At 37.9% G+C, this 25,876-nt stretch overlaps 1 protein-coding gene across 2 annotated transcripts in view; it reads right to left on the bottom strand.

The window, feature by feature from the left end:
• LOC135700325 (uncharacterized) overlaps positions 1-25,876 on the bottom strand; it is a 159,646-nt gene that overhangs the window by 53,448 nt on the left and 80,322 nt on the right. The window contains exon 2 of one of the 2 annotated variants that reach the window (XM_065220816.1): positions 4,553-4,600. The exons of the other annotated variant lie outside the window; for it this stretch is intronic. Coding sequence (XP_065076888.1) covers positions 4,553-4,600 — 48 coding nt within the window. The remainder of the gene's footprint in view (positions 1-4,552; positions 4,601-25,876) is intronic. 2 annotated transcript variants of the gene reach the window in all.

Genomic DNA, 25,876 nt, shown 5'->3' with positions numbered 1-25,876 from the left:
TCACATCATCAATATTATTGTCAATAATTTCCCTTCGCTTCAATATACTGATACGTGTGGGGTTCGCTTATTATACATTCTATTTCTTAAAAAATGAGATGCAACGGAATCATGTTTGCGTCGATTCAACTCTCAGCTTCAACTTTACACGTTGTGAATAGTCTCGCAATATCAAAGGAGCTTGTAAAATCAATATCAAGCATGATATTTTGATACAATGTCACGCGTCATATCGAGAGCATATGAGAGCTGAAAAATATGGATTTGTTAATGACTATGCCATCACTGCTTTAAATTATACAAATATTAGGACAATCTGTTATTTTGAGACCATTTGCATTGTCATTGGCGTACCTAGATGGTTCGAATTTGAAAGTTATTTCGGTATTATTGTTTAAATAATTTAAACGTTTTCAAGGCCATTTTGGCTTCATAGGGGAAATGTAGGTAATGTCGGCCTACATGTCCCTAATTTGGGCCCATCGCTAAAAATCTGCTATTTATCATTTTTATCTAGATGAACGCGTTATTGGGACGTTGCTAATGGATATTTTTGGTTGCTATTGAAAATTTAGTCGATTGCTGAATTTATGTATGGGCCCAAATTAGGGACACTTAGGCCGACATTACCTGCATTTCCCCTACTTATTAATTGTGCGTAATTCAGAGAGTCGAAGTAACTTTTGTCGTGGTGACTCTCGATTTGATTTGCACCATGACGCGACTTTTCTCACTTCACAAGTGACAAAAGTCATTTCGACTCTCGGAATATCTCCCAGTGCTTTGAATACTTTTGTATAGGTTTTTGACGAATTCTAGCGTTGTAATGGCTTTGTGGTGTTTGTAGACTATTTTCGCATTTGGTGGTGTTTTGTGGTGTTTAAGTGCAATTTTTTCGCTATTTAAAAGATGCTCGGAATAACCTTCCAATAGAAGTCGGGAAACAACTTCCGGCGAAAGTTTGTGGAGCATTCCCAGAGGAGGACGATTAAAATTTCTGGAAGAATTCAATAGATACTTGCGGCAGAAGTTTAAAGAAACTTCTCGAAGGAGACGGGATAAACTTCCTGAAGGCGCTAGAAAAAAATCTATGGTAGTTTGGAAGAATCTTCTGATGAAAATCGGAAGCTTCTTTCGGCGAAAGTAATAGGGGTTTACGGGTCAGTCGGAAGAAACTTCAGGGCAAGTTGGGGAAAAAAATCCAGAAGCAAGAGATTTCTGAGATATATCGTAAGAAATTTCTGTTGGAAATCGGAAGAATCTTCTTTAGAAGTTGGCACAATATTCCGGGGGAAGTTGAAAAAAAAACTGGCGGGAGAAGATGGAGCAAAGCCAGAAGGGAAGTCCAAAAAAATTTCCAAGAGGAACTGGAAAATAGTTCACGGGGTAAGGTTGAAGGGAAATTCCAGGAAAAAGAACAAAGCGAGGGGGTGACTCTATCTACGGTGCAAGATAGATTGCGTTTTGCTGGGGTTAGCTACGCGCACGCTGAGTAGATAGAAAGAATATTGATGACGAATCTGGAGATTTCCGTGATGCAAGTAGATGGGAGAAATGAAAGTAAATTTTTCGTAGATTCATTTGTGTGATTTATTGAGCATCTAGAATTAAGATTTAGATGTGACGCACCCTCGGAAGAAAGTTTCATGGGAAAATTAAATAAACTTCAGGAAATTAAAGCATGAACCTTCTGAAGGACCTATTTGGCTACTGGATTAAAGTATTTCCTAATACCCAGGAATTATCGATTCCTGGGTTAACCAAAAATGGCGAGGAAATGGAAACTTTAGTCGAAAGAGTTCAAGCATAAGACAGCTTTAAAGATGACTAACTTTTTGATCACTGAATCTAAAACAATTGAGGTATTCAAAAATATAAATATCTCTCACAACAGTTTTCTCTTACACTTATGCGCGGACAGCCAATAATCATTTAGATTATTTAAAAAATCGGTACAAATCGTTATAAAATCACAAATATCGGTATTATGTGAAACCTTATCTGTACATCGGTATCAATTTCCAAATGCACTGATTCAAGCATTTCGAGATGGGCTTTCAGAAGAAATTCCATTCGAGGTAATGGGCCATTGGGGTTAATGCCCTTAACTCGAAAAACACTATGCAATGTTTAAAGCACGATAGCCCTATATGCGAGTGCTTAGCTACTCAGGCTTATTCCACGTATTTTTTCAGCTAGTGGAGTCGATCAACGCGCATAAGAAAAAGCTCCTTTGACAAGTGGTGCCTACTTTGATCGGAACTAAGCTTTTCAGAAATAACTTATTTCTACCCACGTGGTTGACGTACGCTAAAACCAGCTACCCGTTTATCGGCTGAAAGTAGCTCATAATTCGTAAACGTGCACGCACACACCAAAAACGTGTTAACAACTTTTTGTATGAAAGCCAGTAAAAGTTAGTACAAATCTATTGGGTTGGGAATTTTCTTGATTTTCCCTGAGTATAGAGAGTATCATTGTGCTACTAGCTCAATATACAAATGCATGCATTGTTGACATAGGAAGCTCTCAATTAATAACTGCTTTAACACATCTGTGGAAAGTGCTTCAGTAGCACTACGTTGACACTGTCTAATGTTTTAGTCGTAACTTTATTGCTTATGTTTTTAATTACAACATATTTATGGGAAATGTAGGTACACCATCATAGCTTATGATATTCAAAACAATTTCTAAAAATGTGCTACTTTGACTCGTACACACGCCTTCAACCTCTTAGGGAAATTATCGACGATGGACGTTAGTTCCTCCACAGATATTGCATCCCAGACTTTTGTCAAACTTGCTTTCAGATGATCTAAAGATACGAGTAACTTAGTACAGGCTCTGGACTCAAGAATAGACCAGACGGTAGCCCATTGGATTTAAATCAGGAGAGTTTGAAGGCCATTCATCTTTTGTCAAATATCTAGGAAAAAGTTAGCTACAAAGCTCCAGCGTCTTTTTCGCTCCATGTGATGGTGCCCAATCCTGTTGAAATGTCCAATCGTTGTTACCGAAATGCGTACGTGCCTAAGATGCAACTGTGTCCGTCAGCAGCTTCTGGTAGACTATTCGGTTGATTTTGATGCCTTTTTCGATAAATATTAAGGGAGTTTTACCGGAAGCCGTAATTCCCGCCCAAACCATCACCGAAGCTGGATGATGTGATCTGGCAACATTCGTAAGGTTAGAAGAACCCTTTGGAAATAGCTGGCTATCGTTTTGGTGGTTCTGGTATTGCTCAGCAGTGAAAATCTTGGATTTTTGGTACCGATTCCTTTTCATCCTGTCATTTAGGTAATGGTTCTTCGAAAATTTATAAGAATGCAATGCTAAATCTTTGCGTAGCACAGTTCGTACTGACTGTGGGTCGATTTTCAATGATTCCGCCATTTTTCGGATAGACGTCTAGAATCACGATTAATCCTAAGACGAAGTATGTTCCGGTTCTGAGGGGTCCTCGCACTTCTTGTTCTGCCTCTTCCTGAACGGTCCTCCAAATTTCCGAGTTCATGGTACCGTTTTAAAGCATCCCGAACTGTTTGCAAAGGCATTTGCAATATTTTTTGCAATACGTGCCGGACGAATTCCTTATTTATAAAGCTTAATTACCGCACTTCGTAGTGGACTGGACTTCATTACGACAATACACGTGAACCAATTCAAACGAAACTACAAGTGTTTGTTTATTATGTATCAAGGTCTCAATGGGCAGAGGTGTGCTCATTTCAGCATCTGTCAAATTCGAGCTTAACACTGAGAGAAAAAACACGGATAATTTTTCCTCACCCTGTAGGTAAAGGTTCGTCATAGAGCGTTAAGGGGTTACATATATGTAAAATTGACTAAAAAATCGATTTTTCAAAAATGGTCGAATTCGGTTCGTTTTAGTAAACACATGCTAGTATTAGTATTAGTAAACACGTATTTGTAACTGATGTTGACCGAATTTTGCTCCTCGCGCAAAGCGAACTGTAAAACTTGCAAAGCGTTTGCCTGAAAACACAGAGTTGATTTACGGGTCTCACGATATCTCAGGACTAGATGGACCAAATTGGCTGAAATTTAGAGTGTAGACTCACATGATGTATCCCGTGGGCATGATGAAGCCGTATTTTAAAATTTTACTGACGATTTTTCATATGAAAAAACATAACCTGTTTAACGAGTCTTCACTCAAAAAATGAGCCGATTTGGTCAAAGCAGTAATGAGATATCGTGGGAGCCGTTTTTTCAAACCACTAACTACAAATAAGAATATCTGAACAATTTTGTTACCAAATGTCTTCATTTTTATTTGGTATACAGTTGAAAATGTATTTTTTGTTGTCCTAAAAACAAGATCATAAAAAAAGAATCAAATGTGTGCTTATAACAACCCATGATTTTTTTACCGAATTGCTTATATGTATCCCCTTAATGCCAGGGCTTAGAATGAGTTTCGCATTTGTTAGGGGAAGTGGCACCCAATTTAATAAATATCTTGTGAAGGAAAATTCAAATATATTCCTGACAGCTGAACATTGCAGTTGAGTTTAAAGATAAATACCTTCATAGCACCGGGTGGGTAAAGGTGTCTCAAATCTGATGGTGTTACCTGTAAATAAAAAAAAAATATTTGATGAATACGTTGTGAAACTCAGTAAAGATGATAATGTTGTTCAGCTCTGAATCATAGTATTCCTACGAATGACCTCCAGCTATTAGCTATAAAATAGTGTATAATATGATTTTCTCAAGAATCGAACAAAGAAGTCCTCACAGCAGGTCGATGCCGTCATACGTTCATAGCAGAATGCGTCATAATCTGCAAATGGGTTGGTATAGCCGCCGACGACGTGGACGCTCTCAGGGTCGTTCGTTGGCGCTGCCGATGGCTGTCGATTTCGTCATAAGCTGAAATGACCTACGCTGAACGGTGAAATCGTTTTATCTCACCTCCATCTAGATATGTGGGATGCATCACTATCGTCGAAAGGTCGTCCAACTGGTTTGAGCTGCATTATTGAAATCGTTCCTAAGATTTTCGCTTTAATTTTATCATTCAACAATGTAACAATTCTCAGCATGCAACTGCAGCCAGTCCAGTATGCAAATCTTCAAGTTCACCCCTCCATCAAACGCACTATGCTTGTCTATCTACTACAATGGAACGAACCATCACTCCTTTCACCGATATGGACGGTACTGGTGCTAGTGATTGGTTCCATCGAATAACCAGTTAGCTACCGGGTTGCGTTACCCGCTAATTATTATATCACGAGAAAAACAATCGTTCAAATCACCTCGGTTCGTTTCGGTCCGGTCCAATAGTACCGCCGTCCATCCCACTCACCTTTATTGCGGCAGGCAGTCAGTAGTACAAGCGGCTCAAAATTCAAGTTCATAGATCAACCTTTTACTCGCCAACATGCCAACATCCGATCGAGCCGGCGTCTTCATTTGTAGTCAATTATACACCGAACCGACGACGGCGACCGATGGATGCACGCCGTGTGTGATTGTGAGTGCATGCATGTTTTTCCTCGTGCCGTATTCCGGTGGTGGCCACCCGGTACGGAAACCGTGTGACAAGACTCATGCGGTGTGCTAATCATATGCATATCATGTTCCATGTGCGTATCAAATTTGCATATCGAACATGAGCAGAAGCAGCACTAGATTGTTGTTCGATCGTTGTGGGGGACTTCCCCAACGGCATGTCGCGCGCGGAGGAGAAGATGGTCATTCGATCGGCTCGTGTGCGGAATATTTCCACTCTTATGCTACTTATGGCACTTTGATAGCTGAGTTGAGACTCCAATAGCAAATAGTATTGTGATGGTGGCGGGTGGTGATGTCGTTGCCGGTGATGATCGGGTGCGTTGTATAAGCGATAATAATACAGTGAGCTTGACATTGGCAGCCGATAGGTTGTTGTGCTTTCGTCTGTTGATAATTTGCTGCTGCTTTTTGATTGACCATGACCGCCAGGGTTCCAACTGATTGGTTGATTTCTAACGAAGGAGTGCCTTACTACGACGAAAGGAAACTGATGGATTTTGGACTTCGCTTACGGTGTTTTGGACGGTGGGTTTGACCTTGTTATCAGTTATAAATATGAATAATGTATTGGAAATAGAAAGTTTCTGCATAATCCTCTTATAGCTGTCACAGGCATCGACAGTTATTCGCCCTTCCGTTACCGGTTGTAAATTATAAGATATTATGATTTGTCTATTCAATCAATTGGATGTGACCTTTCAATAATTCGATATTTTTAACAATCAAGGTGTGACTCGAATTTCAGGCAGCCTCGAGATATGCAATTTATATCAGATATTGTACGGATAACGTTTGTACAACAACTTTAAAGAGTCAATTTAAGACTAATTGCGTTACTACAAGATTACTACAAGATTGGGCTCATCGAAAAAAATCTTCTTTCCTCATTTTTTCTTAGTAAAATACGTCATCTGGACAATACAAATGGATATTTTTGGTTGCTATTAAAAAGTTGTCAAAAAATGCTTTCCTTCGAAATTTATGTATGGCCCAATATTACAGGGCTGGTGGCGAGTAACTTTTTGGATCATTCTTCTTTAAAGGCCTACATTTTGTTCTATTTTTTGAACAATTCGAAGTACCTTGTATAGAGCTTTTTATTTCGTTTTATTATTCTTCTCTATCTACAGGGTGTCCACTCAATTGGCGTTTTTCCATAACTTTGGGGGATAATTTCCAGGTTTATAATAAGAATGCTATTAATGAAATGCGTTAAAAATATGTTTTTAACGCAAGAGTTTTTAAGACATGACAATCAGTTTTAAAGAAACAGCTTAACTATCAAATCCATTTAATGTTAAAGTTGAACACTTACTTCATTTTACTAAGTCTAAGACCACACATTTTTTATTGACTTTAATGAAGTTCTATTGACCTGGAAACTTTAATGAAGTTCTATTGATCTCAGAAAAGCTAGATCTAGAGATCTTTGGGGAATTCCAGAGGTCTTAAGTGGAAGTCCCCGAAACTTGAATTGGTTTAAAAATCTATAAGCGTGAGTCTAGACAAATTCAGGAGAGTTCCCTGATGTGCAGAAATAAAATCGAGAACCCATCAGATGCTCCGCAAGATTCAGTACAGAGACCTTCAGAAAATTTATGAAAACTTCAGAAATATTTCAAGAACTTTACAGAAATCCAGAGAATTCCAGGAAAGTTTAAAGGTGTTTACGAGAATTCAATTTATTTTAAAGCAGAACCGAGATTTTCATTATAGTTGAGATTTTTAGGGAAGCTCCGAGAACATCAAGACAGATCAGAGAATTGAAGGACAGTTCAATAAATTCCAAGAAATTGCAGAAACCGGAATTTCCGGAAACTTTGGTTTGTTCAGAAAAAAATTATGGAACGCAATAAAATTATATGAACATCCGGAAAATGTCAGAGTATTTCAAGGCAGTTTCATAGATCATGAAAATTTCAAGATCTTAAAAAAATTCGAAAATTTAGCTAAGTTGATTAGAAAACATCAAGAAGTTCCATTAATAAAAAACTACAAGGGACAGCCCTATGGGGTTGTACGAAATGATGACGTAGGACTACGTGGTCTTATATAATAAACGTTATTTGTTAACCGCAGCAGGAGCTTGTGTTTGTCGAATTTAAGCGGGATTCTCTCTGTTTATACTCTTTAGTAGGACTATGATTGCCCTGATAAGAACCTTTTGATATGAATTTTAGTTGGGACATGTTCAGAAATTTACCTTTTTTGGAAAATCTTGGTGGCCTTGAAAAGGGCCGATGGTACACACTACCAAAAAGTCATGTACATTTCTGTGCTCTGAGACCGACACATGCAAGCGGCCCAAATGACATAAGAATCAGTTGAAAGAAACGAGAAAATAAATTCAATCAATCGTACTTTTCGTCAAGTTGCGTAAGTTTCGGTTTGGGAACACTTAATTTTACATGACATGTTTGTTTACGTTCCATAATTTACGTCAAAGATAAATTACGTCTCGTGTAAAAATAGTTATTTTTAAGTGTGTAGTACAGGTTTAAAGTCTTTGGAAGATGATGCTGACGTGTAGGCAGCTGGATCTGCAAATCGGACCGGACAATCCCATATTCTTCGGTTCAATGGTTGGGCACTCGCAAGAGTCTCGGCCCGTCTACGGCTGGGCAGGTGTTGAAATTGTGTCTGCGACAGGTTGGAAGGCCGCAGAATATCAGTGTCTACCCAGCTAAAGCTCCTCCTCTTTTTAGTTTTTCTCATTAAACTCCTTCTCTCAACAAGTTGGTAAATCTTAGCCTTTAGCAGAAAGACGGTTAACGTCATGGATCTTCTCTATGCCGGTTCAGATAAATTAGTACTTTTATTTATTTTCTCAACTGCGCTAAATCGAACGAGTAGAAATAAGAACGGATGTCGGTTACGCGCTCGAATAATTGAAAAATCTTTACGATTAATCGTTAATCGAATAATTGGGCTTTTAGGCACCTTTAGAAAATAGTGTAATTTCATGTTTTTTGTAGTCCTTCGAAAATGTCGAACACCAGAATTGCAACCAACAAGTGTAACCCAAGAACCAAAAGCGGTGCGATGCTAGTTTTCATTGCTATGATGACGACTAAATTAAGGGGTTTAGAAGTAGAGGGGTGTAAGTCAATTCTCTTCATCGATTTCATATTTCGATGGCCATGGCTTCACTAACCTATTTCGCACTATTTCTGCTATGCTCTTCTATCATCCAGAACAACAAACGCATCAATGAATGTGTTTGCCGTCTAGTTATTAACGAAACAGAAAGTTGATGAAAAGCATCGATCAAAATCGCTTGCACCCCTGCTTCCAAGTTTGGTTACAAGATTACAACTCTGGAGAGCATTTTGTGTGGTCGTTGGGCGCGTGTGATTCTGAATATGGTGATGAGTGTGCAACATGTTACACCATTGCATCATCCCTAATCGTACACGCCCGAAGATCGTAGGCGAATGCCACTTCGACTTAATTCATCTACTAACGAATCTCTGATGACTGTGTTCGGGAAGCGGCAATGTTATATCGACATGTTTCGTCTAGAAACGAAGCTCTGATGACTGTGATGGGGAAGCAGCGTATGCATGTACGTAATTGGTGGATTTGTTAGGTATGTCGACGTTTTTGGACAATGCTTGACATTTACCACTTTTTCAATAGTTTCTTGTTAAAAATCAACAGTCGGAAGCAATTTCTGGCCGATTGATGATAAAATTATTGAAATTGATCCAGGGGCAGCTGAGTTATTAACGTTCAAAATCTTTCATAATTTCGTTACATGATCCATTTTCGGTTTTCACAAAGTGTATTTCCATATAGAAATCACAGGCGTAGTCCTACGTCAAAAGGCGAGAACTTTTAGCATATTTTCAAGAAATTCCAGAGAACTTCTAAGAAATTTAGATATTTTTAGATTGTTTCATTATATTCAGTGAAGTTCCGAGTACTTCGAGGACGATCAGATAACATCAGAAAAATCACATTAACTAAAGGAAATGTACAGCGACTTACAAGGAGTTACTCAGAATTACTGAATATTCCAAGAATTTTATTATTGATCCCAGCTAAAATTAGTGTTTTAAGGCAAAGTTCCGTGAGCGTTTATAAACGTTATAAAACTTAAGGAAAACTTTAGAACTTAAGGGCAATTAAATCAATTCCAGTAAAATGGTGAGCTCTTTAAAAAAAATTAAGATATTCAGGGCAGTCTAGAGGATTTTAAGGAAATTGAGAAATATTTTGAGCAGTTTTTAAAATATCAGGAAACTCTAGACTATTGAAGAAGTTATGAATTAGTTTCGATAATTTGAACTTCAGACAAATCTTGAGAACTTCAGTGATAATCGTGTAACTATATTTATTATTTCACTACGCAAGCTTAAAGAAGTTCCTAAAATTTCAGAATAACTTCGAAAACTTCACAGAAGTACAGAGATCTTCAGAAACATTTCGAGAACTTCATAAGAGTCTATGGAGCTTAAGGGAAGATCCGAGAACTTCAGGAACTTTTATTGACATTTCGCCCCCTCCCTTTCAAATAAGTTTAGTTAAGCTTCAAAAACAAAGGAAATTTCATGGGAGTTCAGTTCCATTAGTTTCCCTCAATTGGGGGGAAAATTCAAGAAGTTCCCAGATTTTCAGAGAACTTTAGAGATGTTAAAAAAATTATTGAAGTTTTAACATAAGTCCAGAAGTTCACGCAAGCTTAAACATTTTTAAAACAGTTCAATTAACTTCATGGTAGTACAACAAGCTTCATGAGAACTGCAAACACTTTAGAGAAGTTTCGAGAACTTCGTGAAAGATATCGATCTAGCTAACAAAGCTGAAAACAAAAACAAATTCAAGAAAGAACAGATATCCTCAGAGATATTCCAGAGGAAAAATTTTTTAAAAACGTTTCGAGAAATTCAGTGAATTGCTTACACTTTAGAGAAGATAAATGATCGATAGAAAAATTGTGGAAACTTCAGGCTAGTTTCTCAAACTACAAAAGAACTTCAAGGCAGTTCCATTATATGAAATTTGCATCAATGTGTGATCCCTTGGAGGTTGTTTCAAAAAAATCGGATGCAAGCTGATGAAAGAGCAGCAATTTGTATTTGAGGTGTTGAGGGTCGGGGACGTAAAGGTTAAATATGATTAACAATATAAAAAACCAACGTCCGAAATCATATTTTTTTTCGCATTTTCGAAGAATGTTCAACAAAATGTTGAGGAGTGTTCAAAGTCCAGAATATTGAACATTCTTCAAGATATTGGGGCGTTTCAAATTTGTATAGTTTTTCGGTACCAAGTTCTAACTTCAAAACAAACTTTCTGCTATTTATAGGGTCGAAACCATTTTACTGGCTCATCAAATTTATTTCATGATTCTAGCAACTACTGGAAATCTCAATAACTGTTTCGCCTTACCACAAAATAGCTTAAACTTTTCCGTTCTGTACAACCCACACCACAAATGAGACGTGACATTATTCAAGTCATCATCACAAAGTATGACTCGGAAGATTCCATCCCTACAACTTAAAAGACCCGTTTACCATTCGTCTCACAATCCTCGAGATTTACGCCACATTCCATCACACCAGATGAAACGAACCGCCTTCACCTACATCTCTCGAGATCCCGTTAAAATAATTCAAGGCATACGCCCAGCGGCAAGCGGAACCCAGTACCGAACGGACACCCTTTCTACACAATCATCTCGCGTCCAGATTGACACGCATCTCACGTAAATATCGTGCCAGCCCAGCCCAGCCCAGCGGTATTCATTGCTCATTTTGTAGTGATACTTTTTGGTCGCTCGCTAAACATTGCAAAACGGTGTGGTCGTCCTGGGGTTTTCCCACCAACACGCACCTTGATATCCATCTACCTCAAAACTTGGCATTGAAATCTTTCTCTTATTACATCATCTCTCGGTCAGCGGTCCCATCTACCCCTTAAAGTAGTTGATTTAGAGTTTGAAAACAACCGAAGTTTACTTGTACTGCTGCTCATGGCAAGTCCGTCCCATAGCACAAATCAGCAAGCCGAGAAAAGTTTGCTTCGTAGCATTGTTGCTTATGTAATGCGACAATGTTTGGCTGTTGTTCCAAACTTTTTCAGAACAAAGTGTTTGAGTTCATGAAAATATAGGTGATTAGCTACCATTTCCGTTGTAAAACTCAGTTTTGACAAAAACGCAAATGGGACCGACTTGCGATGAGCGGCAGAGTAGGTAACCATATCGTTACTCAGCTAAAGGCAGCAGTCAGTGACAGAAATGTGTGTCAATGTACTCGCAACTGTACCAGACACGCGATCCAAAAGACGTCCACCACCATTGATGACCATCAAAACGAACCCGAAAGTAAAAGTGTTACAGTTGTTCGACTTCTACAGGATTTACATAACGGCGCGCTCCGGGGTTTACCTTCAGACTTGCAGCGGCGTTCGTTCAAGATCAAGCAGAGTCGGATCAAGTTAATCGATCGCTTTCAGCTCGACTACTTCGAGGGCTGCCTTGATTGGTGCCGTGCAGCATAGATAAAAAAAATCGTTGTTTTCCCGCAAACCGATACCAATAACCGAGCACGTAGAGCTGAACGGCGGCCGGTAGAAGCATTTTGGTTTACAAATATTTACCTTAACTACGGCCAAAAAGCATTTGCTGCAGTTTGCATCAGCAGTGTTCGCAGGGGAGTATTGAGATGAAAATATAAGTAATGACATTGAAAGATGATTAACATCGCTGTGTAAATTAAAGGTTCGGGGTTTATTTTTTTTTTGCTGAACGGAGATTGCAGTGCACCCATGCAGCGTTTTGTTTTGATGTGTTACCAAAGTCGTACTGAGGATTTTTCGGTTGGTGGCAAATTCTCAATTTTGCACAAATATGAACGGATGATTGTCAGCTGCTTATGGTAGTGAAACCTTAAAGAAATTGTATGCTAATTCTTACTTATTCTAATTTCTGCTACTACTACTAGCACTACTAGGAAAGGAAGTTGAGGATTGTGTTATGCATTGCATTAAATAAATTCGTTCAGAATTCCGTAGAAATTATCGTTAGAACTTACTTGGATATCTGCTCAAAATTTTCATAGAGTTCACTTCAGAACTATCTTGAAATTCTCCTCGGCAGTTTTGCTAGATATACCAGTGGGATGTATTTTTATCTCAATCTCTTTAAATTATCACTCGAATTGTTATAAAATTCTCCTCAATACTGATTTACCTCTTACTTTACTGCATCTTATAAATCAAAATTATTGTTATAATATCTCATAGTTTCATAAGTAATAATGAATAATCATAATAATGAGTATTTGTAAGCTAGCTTTAAGATTTAGTCAGCAATATTTAAATTTTGTCTATGTCCGGGATATCGAAAAAAAATTCCTTGAATATTATTTTTATTTTCAAGGATTCCAAAGATATCATAGATAGCCGGTGGTGTAGTGGTAAGCAGGTCTGGGTTCAATCCCAGTCGGCGCCGCCGGGATGTTCTCCCTGGCGTCGGTAGCATTGGTGCTCAGCACGGAAAACAAGATTGACGGAAAACAAACCAAAGGAAAAAAAAAGATATCGTAGATAAATTTTAACTATTATAACTATTTGAGCCTCATTATAAAAGCAGACAAATTTCACGCCAACTCGACTATGGGGTTGGCGGTAACTTATCAGATTTCAATTAAACTTTGAGGGTGCAAATATATCTTCTACTCTATAAACTTTTCATGCTTATTTTCTAAAAAAAAATAACACCACCATTTGAAAAGGGCCAATCTTATTTTTTCAACATTTTGAACAAAAATTATAATTCATAATTTATAGGTCGAAGGCGATATTTTTGAGCGACAAATCGCCTTCAACGAATTTTTCTTCATTGCTCGTCAGCAAGTCCTCATCAGTTGGCAACAAAAATGGATTGATGGTGATTTGGGAAGATGGTTACATTCTATTCTCCCACAGGTGTCGAACAAACCATGATTCAAAGGGTGGACATGAGCCGCGTCTTTATACGCGTTATATCAAGGCTTATGTCGAATAATTGCTCGTTAGACTCGCACTTCTATCGAATTGGGCTCACAGGTAGCAATTTATGTGCGTGTGGCAGTGGTTATCACGATATCGAGCATGTTGTTTGGTCATGTAACTTACACCGTGATGCCAGATCTGAGTTATCCACATACCTCAGGGCCCAAGGAAAACAACTCGCGATACCCGTTAGAGATCTCGACTATTTGAATTTAATTTATGTGTTTTTAAAACGGATAGATCTGAGGATTTAGTAGTTAGTGCCATCTTGTGTTCTCCCACGTGTTAGCTGCCCATCGGTGTACCCCCATGTTTGTCTTTTTCATCAGAGTGTCGCTTAGTTTGAGATCAAGAGCATATTGCTCTCCATAACTTGTGTTCACAATCCTTACCCTGCCATCCATTTGTTACAATTTGTTGCCCCTAACCTCGAGATAGCCGCGAGTAATCGGCCTCTGCTTTACTAACATTAGTTTTAAGTAATTTTGTAATCTAAACAATGAATATCAGCTCCGCAAAGCTACAGCAAATGAGCCTGGAGAAATAAAAGCATTAAAAAATATATAAGTCCTTCAAACATGTTTCCAAAAGATGATATGTAGAAAATTGTATGAGCTGTCATAGGAAAATAAAAAAAAATATTCCACTCTTAAACTAATTTTTTTCTGATTTTTATACTTTCTTATTTGTAGGACTTATAAATTTTGAGTTATAATTGTTTGTAGAAAATATTCGAAAAAAAGTTCGGTCATTTTAAAATGGTGGTCAAGATTTTTTTAAATAAAATAATTATATAAAAGGTATCCTTACATCCTCAAAGTTTTATTGAAATCTGAGAGGGTGCCGCCAACCATTTGTTGAGTTGGCGTGAAATTCATTAGCAGCACAATAACGTTCGATCCAATGACCTTCAAAAAAACTTCAGAATTCTGCAACTCAAGCAAACTTGGAGGTTCGGAGACCTTGAATAAATGAAAAATATAATTATGAGACTTTGAATATTTGGAATCTTGAACTTATAACAAAAAAAGTTGCTTTGTTAGGGTAACGCCTATATTTCGGGTACCCCCGAAGAAGTGGAAAGTCTCTGACTATAGGACCAAAGCGCATTTTGCGACATATCAAATCATCTTCTAAATAAATATAGAAGAAAAATACACATCAAATCACACCACAATTTGAAAGCAAGATGTTTGTTCGGAATGGCGACCAAAATTACATTTGTCACATCCGGATCTACCCTCCAAGGGAGTTGAGTTTCAAACTAGAGCCAAAACTCATCATGTGACACAAAAAATCACATTTGAACTCTAAATCAAGCTCATTACAGGAACTCAGGACTGCATTGACTGACCACCAGTTGCTCAAACTTTGATTCAGTAAGAACGGTCAAATTTCACATGGATACATTCTGTTTGTTTGTCTTATCTTTTTATATTTCTTAACACGACAACATGATTTATCAAATCGGTTCCAATTGAATTGCTTCATGTCTCCAGGGTTTAACGACTGTAATGGTTTGTTGTGATGTAAGGGAGCGTGAATGATCAGCCGCGATCAATTTGGCTTACTGAGTTGAATATCGTCGGATCAATCCTAGATCTCGGCATCATTGTTTTTTTTTTTTATTATTTTACAGCAGTGTTGGAAAAATATCAAAAAATCAAATCTCACCAATGCCCAAGATCACGCTTGATTTTCGTAGACAAAAATCAGTAAGCAAACATCTGCGGTTGATTTTTCTAGCTGTGATATTGCAGCTCAGAATATCAAGCTAGCAAAACTCACCAACTGCAAATCTCACCAAACTGTGGTGAGATGGAGTTTAATGATTTTTGCTTTACACCCGAATGCAACCGAAACTTCCATAACGGCTGGCAGCAGTCCCTTCGTGTCTGTCATCGGTGAGGAGTAAAAAGAGATAGCAAACTATACTTTCTCTTTCCAAGAAAACGGTGTGGAATGGAATCAATTTTGTATCGCGTCAGCTCTCAGCTTGATTTTTGCACGTTGTGAATAGTCTCGCAATATCAAAGGAGCTTGTAAAATCAATATCAAGCATGATATTTTGTTCCAATATCACGCGGGATATTATGAGCGTATGAGAGCGGAAAAATACTATTTGATTGTTGATTTTGCCAACACTGTTTTACAGTAATGATCTGAATTTGCCAGTCTCCTTTTTAAAACTCATGCGCTTCTTCAGTGAACTTATTGCACACTACCACCTAAAACATACATCTTGACGTTGAATGAGAAAGATTTGGAATTACGACTATGTGATGGGCGGAGGTGCTGATAAAATCGGGTCATAACTGTAGTCACTTGAACCACTTTAACACTCTTGGGTCATTCGTGGCTTGTCCGGAGATGAGATTTAATTTGTGAATGAGGAATGGATGTTAACCAATACGCCGGGACTATCCCCTTTTTCGTTGTATTTTTTTTTCATTTGTTGACTAAAACTTATATAATAGATACTGATAGAACGCGGTGTGAAAATGCTTGATCAGGGTTCGAAAGCTAGTCGGTTGTTGTGTTGTGATGTAAGAGGCTCGGTGGCTTAGTGGCGACGAATTTTGTCAAAAAAGGTACGTGAAATGTGTGTTATTTGCAGTACAATGGGAACTGTGCTGGTTGGAAGTCATGATTGAATATTTCAATGAACTTCATTAATTTGGAATGGCTTCTTTACTGTCGGTTTCCTACTGATGTTTGATTCAGAGTGGCCACTGGATTTAAGAAATTAAATTCTCGGTGTTTTCTCTGGTGCCCAGGATATTTTTCCCGGTCTCATATAAGCAGCTTAATAAAGGAAAGAAAAGGAATACCGTCAGAATTGTTTTCAAAGTTGATGTCATTGTAAAAAAAAGATGAAGTATTTCAATTTAAATGCAGAAATGAATGTTAAAATAAATATTCAGAATTTAGAAAATGTATTTGGTTTAAGATTGCAAAACAATGTCAACATATGTTTCATAATGTACATAATTATTTGATGTTTTAAGAATGAGAAAATAATAAGATCTACGAAATATTATTGGAATTCTCGGACAAAGAAAGTTTTGAACATTAAATAAGACAATTTTCATGATTTAAAGACATCTGAACCTTCAAATTTTACGATTCTGACACTTTGAAGCATTGAATTATGATGAAAATACAAAATTAATTGAAGAAAATTGTGGAGGTATTTTAAAGACAATTTTGAAGAAATTCCCAGGAGAATAATCAATGGTATCATTCAATCAAAGTGTTTAGTTACTTCATACGTGAAGTTTACGATTTTCAGAGTTGGGAGGAAATGCTATACTAATACCAACATGAAGCTTTAGTGCGATAATGTATTAGCTAGAGAAAGTTCTGAAGAGGATCGATTGATAGTTCCGCTACAGTAAGGCTTTTAGAACTACAGTTGGAATTAGATACATATTTCCATGCAGCACTACTCAGAATTTCTCTTTGATTGATTGATTGATCAACTCTTAGGAGATTTTAATCAGTAGGTTATCATTCGGCGTAGTTCCAAGATTGAAGTATTATTTATTATTTAACTTTATTAGGGAGGCTTTCAGCCTTGGGCTGGTTCGCCTCCAAGTAAGATTGAAGTCATATCATCATTAATTTTGCAGTATGGTTTATTCTCGATAAATCCTTCTCTGTATTTCCTTAGAATTGCCCCTGAAATTCCTTTGCTCTCACACAATCCCTGCTAGCAGTCTCTTTAGAAATAGCTTAGCATTCATCTTTAGTTTTCCCTGAATATTTCCTTGAAATACTTCTCAAAATTACCTGTCATTTCTTGTCAAATTCCATTGGTTGGAGTTGTGAGGAAATGCTTTACTAATATCAACATGAAGCTTTAGTGCGATAATGTATTAGGTGGAGACAGTTCTGAAGAGGATAGAGTACGGCAGTGTGAAAATTGAACAGAAGTTGAAATTGAGCGAATGGCCATTAATGCGACTACACCAATCAAACGCGCACTCCTTTGTCCAACTCATACGGTGAGGGGATTTGAGGTATGTCCTCTACCTGTTCATATACTGTCTGCGGCTGTGTAATATTTCTAGCGAATTTTCACTACCTAAGGCCCCTCGTTGCCGAAAGCATTTCCAGGATATGGTGTGTTAAAAAGCAACTCTTCTTTACCCAACTTTTGATTTGCTTCTCTTGTTCAAGCCATAGCCGTGGAGCCTTAGGTAGTGATAAACGTCGCTAGAAATATTCCACAGCTGCAGACAGTCAAATGAGTTAGGTAAAGGAGTACACATTTGATTGGTATTGTAGCATTAATGACCCTTGGTTCAATTTCAACTTCTGTTCAATTTTCACACTGCCATACTATATCATCTTCAGCACTTTTTCTAGCTTAGAAATTATCGCACTAAAGCTTCACGTTGATATAAGTAACGCATTTCCTTCCAACTCCAACCAATGAAATTGGACAACAAATGTCAGGGAATTTTCAGAAGTATTTCAAAAAAATATTCAGGGAAAACTTAAATTAAATCCTAAGTTAGAAAGATTAAGAATATTAAAATAAATGTAGAGTGAATTTCGTGAGTTTTTGTTTGAGGGAATTTCTTAATTGTTCTACACTGAATTCTGAGACTGATATGAAGCAAATTTCTATGAAAAACTGCACCGAATTACTATATTATTAAGGGTAATCCAAAAAGTAAAAGGAATTCTAAATACATTTTAGAATAATCCTAAGGAAATCCTTGAGGAGTTAAAAAAAAATTGAACATTGAAAACAAACAGAACCATCCTGGCTCCATACGTTGATGCAAAAGATCCAGGATTATCAAAACTTCACATGATTCTGAAACATTGAGTGAGAACTAATTTCAAGATCCTGTTCTTGGAAAACTGTTCAATATTTAGGGCTTGAATTTTCATAAAAGTGTAGCAATAAGAAATATGTGATCTCAAACTTGGAAATTTCTGGACGTGTATTCCCAGATATGGAATAATTTTCCAGATTGTGCTACGTGAAAACACTCTAAAATCTTTGTTAGATTTATTCAAAATGTCAACCTTTGGGAAATGGCTTTTTTTTAGATCTCAGACTTATTTTTTGGTATTCTTTACTATGGATAAGTAAAGGAATCTGGGCTTGACGAAATATTCAAGATTCTAAGAGAAATATTTGAAATACTTGACTTGGAATAATTATTCACAGAATTTCATTATGGTACAACAAAAAATAAATATTTTTAGATTATTTCCCGGCTATTTCCCGGTTGTTTCCGATTCCCGGTTAACTCTCGGTTTTCCCTGTTTTCCCAGTTCAGTGGCCACCCTGTTGATTTCACGTGACAACAATTGTTGTGATCGTTGAAGCCACCATACAGTGGGACAATTCCGAAATAAAGACTATCAAAACCCTTTTCTCACCTTCCCGATAAAATAAAATCAAAACGACCGAAACGACTCTTCCTTAGCTCAGTCGGTAAAGGCACAGCTACAAAACAATACCATCCTGGAGGTGGCTAGGTTCGATTCCCGGTCCGGTTAAGGAATTTTTCGGGTTGGAAAATTTCTCGACTTCTCTTGCCACATAATTATACTATTGCAAAAATAGTGCAGGCATCGAAAGATCTCCATTAATAACTGTGGAAGTGCCTCTAGAACAATAAGTTGAGAGCACGCAATAAGCTAAAATGCGATATGAAATACGAAGAAGAAGAAGAAGAAGAAGAAGAAGAAGAAGACCAAAAAGACTATTGAAAACAATATGTTCCAGAGCAGACCCGACAGCGATTTTTGGTAGATTAGTTTTTCATAAAGGGCGAACACGAAATTATTGCGACACATTCAACAGGGCATAACTTTTTTACCATTGGGTAAAAATCAACCAAATTTTGCACACTTTCTCATTGATGTGTATTGTGTACATGCTGTCAAACTCGACGTCGTGTTTTTCGATTCAACGAAAATGGAGGTGATCCAACGCGAGTTGAGAGAACAAATTCTTTCCAAACACCTGGAATTTCCTGACCTGTCGCACCGGCAGTTGGGAAAAATGTTGAACATTCACCATTCAACCGTCTCCAGAGTGTTGAAGCGGTTCCAGGAGCGGTTGACGTTGGACCACGGCAAAGGAGCTGGAAGAAAACCGGGACCGGAGAACAAAAAGACGGAGGGAAAGGTGAAGCGGATGATTAAAGAAAAATCCCAACTTTTTTTTTTTTTTTTTTTTTTAAACTTTATTTTAGAGATTTTTAGCCTGAGGCTAGTCCATCTCTTGAAAAAAAAAAAAAAAAAAAACCAAACGTTTCAAGCCGTGATTTGGCTAAAAAGATCGGCATGTTGCAGAGCTACGTCCAGAATGCAAAGAAGAGAGCTGGACTACATACATACAAGGTACAGAACTTCCCAAACCGCGATGAGCGGCAACAATCGACGGCTAAAACTCGGGCACGGAAGCTCTACGAGAAGATGCTGACAAAATATGGCTGCTGTGTGATGGACGACGAAACGTATATTAAAGCCGATTTTAAGCAAATTCCGGGGTTGGAGTTTTTCACCGGCAAGAGCAAGTTCGATGTGGACGACAAATTTAAGAAGAAGAAAATGTCGAAGTTCGCCTCCAAATATCTCATTTGGCAGGCCATCTGCTCTTGCGGACTGAGGAGTGAGCCTTTCGTGACAAAGGGCACAGTAAATCACGAGATCTACAAATCTGAGTGCCTCGAGAAGCTCCGCTATTTTGGCCAGATTTGGCATCATGCCACTATTCTAAAAGTGTCCTGGAGTGGTATGCGGCCAATTCTGTCCATTTTGTTCCAAAGGACATGAATCCGCCAAACGTCCGGAGCTGCGCCTGGTGGAGCAGTACTGGGCAATAATGAAGCGGGAACTTCGGAAGAGCAAGAAGACAGTCAAAGACGAGAAGGACATGTTAAGAAAATGGAAAAAAAAACTGAGAAACTGGTACCGGATGACACTGTAAAGACTTTGATGGAGGGCATCAAGCGAAAATGCGTTCAATTTTACACTCAAGGCTCCATCGATTAACTTTTCTTTTGATTTTTGAAGTAAATATATGTATAAAACTACCCTAAAATTTTGGTTTGATTCTAAACATTATAAGAAAATTGGCATGACATTTTCGGTGTCGCAATAATTTCGTGTTCGCCCTTTATTATTTTGGTTGTCAGAAACGACTATTTTCAGAGAAATATTAATTGCAAAACTGGTATTTTTTTGGTTTAAAAATCGTTTTACAAATCAAATGAAGTGATTTACAATATTGCTTTCTTGAAAGCTGTGTTGTGTATTTCGATGAAATTGAATTCTTTGTAGAACATATTGAATCGATTAGTTAAGATTTATGATGTAAAACAGTCAAAAACTGATTTTATGACAGTCTTGACAAAAAACCAAATATATCTCGCTAGACCTATGATATAGAAACTTAGTATCTTTAGCAAAGTTTCATGAAATTCAAAGTTCTACAGCTTTACTGAAGACATTACCCAATATCTAGTTATTACTTTGTTTTTCTATGTGTAAAACCACATTAAAAAAATTATATAGGGGAAATGGATGTAATGGCGGCCTAAATGTCCCTAATTTGGACCCATACATAAATTCTGTAATCGACTAAATTTTCAATAGCGACCAAAAATATCCATTAGTACAGTCCCAATGACGCGTTCATCTAAATAAAATTAATAAATAGCAGATTTTTAGCGATGAGCCAAATCTTACATCCATATGCCAACATTAGAGCCATTTCCCTTATGTATATTTCTCAAAATGCAGAATAACATTTCAAGAAACTTCTTCGAAGACACCAAAACTCTAAAACATCGGGAATGGAGAGAAAAGAGTTTTGACCGTATTTTTTTTCAGAATGGTTCCACTGTGCATCAGTAGCCTAGTGGCAACCGTTTTTGCTTATTGAGCAGAAGATCATGGGTTCAATCCCCAGCTTTCCTTTCCGAATCATTCGCTTTTCGGAACAATTTGCTCCATACATTTGAGGACAACGGATCATATTGGTGAAATGGTGAGCAATGTTTCAAAGATAGAGAATTTACACATAGGCCATAAATAGAGAGTCCATTTCCCAAACATGATCAGTTTTCCTCAGCAGGATGGAATGCCATGATTCATAATAGTATATTGAAACATTTGGAAGAAGATAGTAAACACAAATTCTTAGAGTAAACACAAACAGCTATTCATTCTCAATCAACCATACATTCCACAGCACATTTACAAAGAGTATCAGCTAAAAGAATGCAATCCACCTTCGGAAGAGCAATCTCAAGCCAAATCGTAATTAGCAGTAATGACGTGAACGATAAAAACAACAACGAACATCCCATCACCCCCAACGACAGTGATCTAAACATATCGCATGGACAGGATCTGTAACTCAACTATTCCAGCCAAGATTTATAGTAGTCTAAATTGATGTACGAGTGTTCCTCATGCCTCCTCCACGAGCCAACAGCGCACACAAACCGCATCAGTCACCCGTACAGTAAATCGTATTTATGCAAATCCATATCGCCTATAGCAGCACCATCACAGAGAGCCCACCAATAAGGCACAAATAGCATCGCGAAGGCCAGTGTCAATGTCACCTCGTCGTGCAGTCTACCACCAACCAACTAGGTGCTTACCGCCAGAGCAGATGTTGTAGCTATTTCCATTGAAACAGCACTACTGCTCTATCTTCCCTGCATGGGAGCTACGTGCATTTATCAGTCAGTAAGTCAATCCGTCTCCATAGAGCAGGCTGGAGCTGAAAGTTGGTGCCATGACCGCGACATTGGCGACGGCGACGACGCGCTACCGTCGACTATTTCCAGCGTTCTGATGGTGATCTTCGATACAATAGCATGTAACAACTTCCCAAGCCGCCGTAGTCGATGCAGAGATGTGCACATTAGGGTGGGTCAAACTAACAACCCCCTCCTCCCCATAGCTAGTTCGATTCGTATTGAGATCCCAAACAACTGTGTCCAATTTGAACGAATTTGGTTACGGTCTGGATTTGCGGGAGAGTTTTAAAATTTGTATGGGAAAATGTATGGTAAATGGATCAAACATGTTCGAAAAAAACAAACAAACAAAAACACTCGATTTCTACCAAACATTGAGAAAACTATACAAAACAGCTTCGTCGAAGACCGATTGGAATTCTGTGCAAAAAGTTATTTTTTATTTATGGTCATGTGCTCCGCGCGTAACTACTAGCATGCATATAAGCTTGTTGGTATGCACGGGGCACTAGGCCAACAGTAAAAAATAATAACTTTTTTAACTAAAGTCAAATCTATTTGCGATTTTCAGTTGAGCAATTTTTGAAATTTTGATAAGCAAATGAATAGTTTTGTTCCGTGTCCTATACATTTTCTAAGTAAAACTTTAAGTCTCTCCCGAAAATCCAGATTGTATCCGAATTCGTCCAAGTTTGGCGCGCTTGCTGGGAGCCTCAACAGAAATCGAAAAAAGCTATGGGGAGAGCCAGGAGCTGGGATGTCCCATATAAACCTGACCCACCCTACTGCACTTGCCATAATTCACGATTGTCCACATGTATGTCGGAGGATCGGAGATTGAGGAAACCTGATAGCGAAAGGCGCTCACGGAAGGTCTAGTCGAGGGGTGCGGTGCTCGATTACACTCTACCGCGGCAGGTGGTTACTTGCGGTTTGCGGCTTGGAGTTTCGTAGCGTAGCGCCTGAAACCTGTTTACGAAGAATAAATCCCCGTTTCCCAAATATTTCTAACTGTTCGGTTTATAGTAAATATTTGATCGCAAACATTGACTGAAGCTTCAAGAGGGACCACCGCAAAAAAGTTCCACCCAAAACCCCTCAATTAGAATGACAAAAATATCACGAATTGCAGACTCGTCGCAAACATACCATCCATTTCCCAATAATGTCAAATTTGTTCTGAATAGATTATGACTCGGTTGGCGCAGTCGAGTAGCAAAAAAAGCACAAGAACTTCTGAAAAGGTCATGCTGCCGCATAAATGCGGTCCGATTCTTCAACTTGTTGTGGTTGTTGTTGTCTACCAGGGGACACACGGTTCTTTTAATTTTTACCAGGAAAGACGTTCGAGTAGATCTAGGAAGTATCGCGAGTACAAAGCAAAAATCACACCTTGCTGTGAAAGAGTACAACAATGGGGGCTATGTTGATGTTGAGAGAGGGTGGAGGAGAGGGGGCTAGCGTGGTAGAGGGGTGTGTCACATTGGCTCAATGGCATTGCTAGGCCCCAAATGACTCAATGATTAATTGTTACGATCGCGGGGCTCAAGTGCATCGCGCATAAATTATCTCGAACTGTTCATTATGTGACCGGTGTGGTGTGAAATTCCTTGTCAGATTGTTTACGTTTTCTGCTTTTTGGTCCAATAGTGTATAAGCGTTGCACTTGAAGAGACGATTTCTAGTTAATTGAAGTTGGGCCATTTGTTGGGCAAGTTTGATGGGTTTCATGTGTCTCAAGAAAGTGTATATTGAACGCGATATTGCACATTGTATGGATACAGATACAGTAATATTCGATAGAGGTAAACGTTTCGGGCCTCCCTGAGTTCAGTCGGTAAAGGCGCAGCTAGAAAGCAAGACCGTGCTGGAGGTGGCTGAATTCGATTTCCGTTAAAGTCTTGGAATTTTTAGGGTTGGGAAATTTCTCGACTTTCCTAATGCACAAATGGTACATGCATCGAAAGCTCTCATTTAAGAGCTGTGGAAGTGCATCTATAACACTAAGTTGAGAGCACGCAATAAACCAAAATGCGATAAGAAATAAGCTTGAAATGCGAAGAAGAAGAAGAGGTAAACATATTATTTAAATAAACTTAAACTTTTCAACATTTATCCAATTTATTATATTACTGAGCCAAAAGCAACTATCTCGCTGATTCTGCATCTTTGCCAATCAGTTTTCACCCAATCGATCAGGTTTACACTTGATAGAGAATATTTTTCACATTCTTGCAGTTTCTCGTCTCTTTTGCCTTATTTTTGTCAGTTTCTACTCTTCGTACAGAGTCCCTTGCTTGGTGGGATTTATATTCCTTGAGCAATCTGTGAGTAAATTAATTATCATATGCCGCGATCTTTAAGGTTATTTAACTGATTTTTGAGTTAAAGATTAAGATTGGAAATTGCTTAAAAATGTTGGACTGTATGTAAATTGAGATCCAGATTCTGCGAAAAATACACAAAAAATAGTTTTAGTAATTACTTGTAAAATAAAAAATAAAAGCATAGATATCTCATCATGACCTGGTCCGATTTTTGAAACAAAACAAAAAGCATTGAAAATGTGAACTTTTGGAATGTTGATAATTTAAAATTGACACTTTAAAATCGGCAACAATCAAACAAGAACTTTTGATAAAAATTTTGAACTTTTTTTTAAACATTTTTTTTTTATGTATGAGAGTTTTAGACATTTTAAATAATTTTCTTCCCAAGTGTTAGCTGCCTATCAGTGTACCCCCATGTTTGTCTTTTTCATCAGAGTGTCGCTTAGTTCGAGATCAAGAGCACATTGCTCTCCAAACCTTGTGTTCACAATCCCTACCGTGCCATCCATTTGTTACAATTTGTTAGCCCTAACCTCGAGATAGCCGCGAGTAATCGGCCCCCGCTTTACAAACGTTAGTTTTAATTAATTTTGTAATCTGAACAATGAATATCGGCTCCGCAAAGCTACAGCAAATGAACCTGGAAAAATAAACGCATTATAAAAAAAATTTCATTTTCTGTGATAAATATACAAAAAGCCTACTAACAAAAAGATTAAAAATTTGTCTAAAAAGTTTCTCCAAATTTTATCAATTTTCATCATAAATGCTGTTTCAATGCTACATTTAATTAAATAATATCAAGGATGTTATTTTGAAAATTTAACATGATCCAAATCGGAGAAGGCTGATCAAAAATTCCTTTATTTTTCGCTATTTTGCCTGGAACTACTCACGCTATCCACAAAGTCGGTTTACAAAATGAAAGCAAATCGATATTAAAGTTTGCAGTTTCTATCACGATGAAAACTAACTCCGAGTACCAACATGGATTTATGTAGAAAGGCTCTACAATTACCAATTTAATGACTTACACTAACCCTCTGATTGGTAGCATCGAGAATCGTCAGCAAGTTGATGCAGACTTCTCTAAGGCTTTTGATAAAGTTCCCCACCATATTGTTGTCACGAAGTTGAGCCACCTTGGTCTACCTCCATGGATCGTTCGATGGTTAGAATCGAACTTATAATCCAGGAAATCTTTCGTAAAGGTTCATGATTGTTCTGTATACCATCAGGTGATCTTCA

Source organism: Ochlerotatus camptorhynchus, unplaced genomic scaffold, assembly GCF_037179485.1.
Source record: "Ochlerotatus camptorhynchus isolate MF236.1 unplaced genomic scaffold, CSIRO-AGI_Acam_v1.1 ptg000132l, whole genome shotgun sequence".
Taxonomy (NCBI): domain Eukaryota; kingdom Metazoa; phylum Arthropoda; class Insecta; order Diptera; family Culicidae; genus Ochlerotatus; species Ochlerotatus camptorhynchus.
This window is presented reverse-complemented; position numbering and strand designations above follow the sequence as displayed.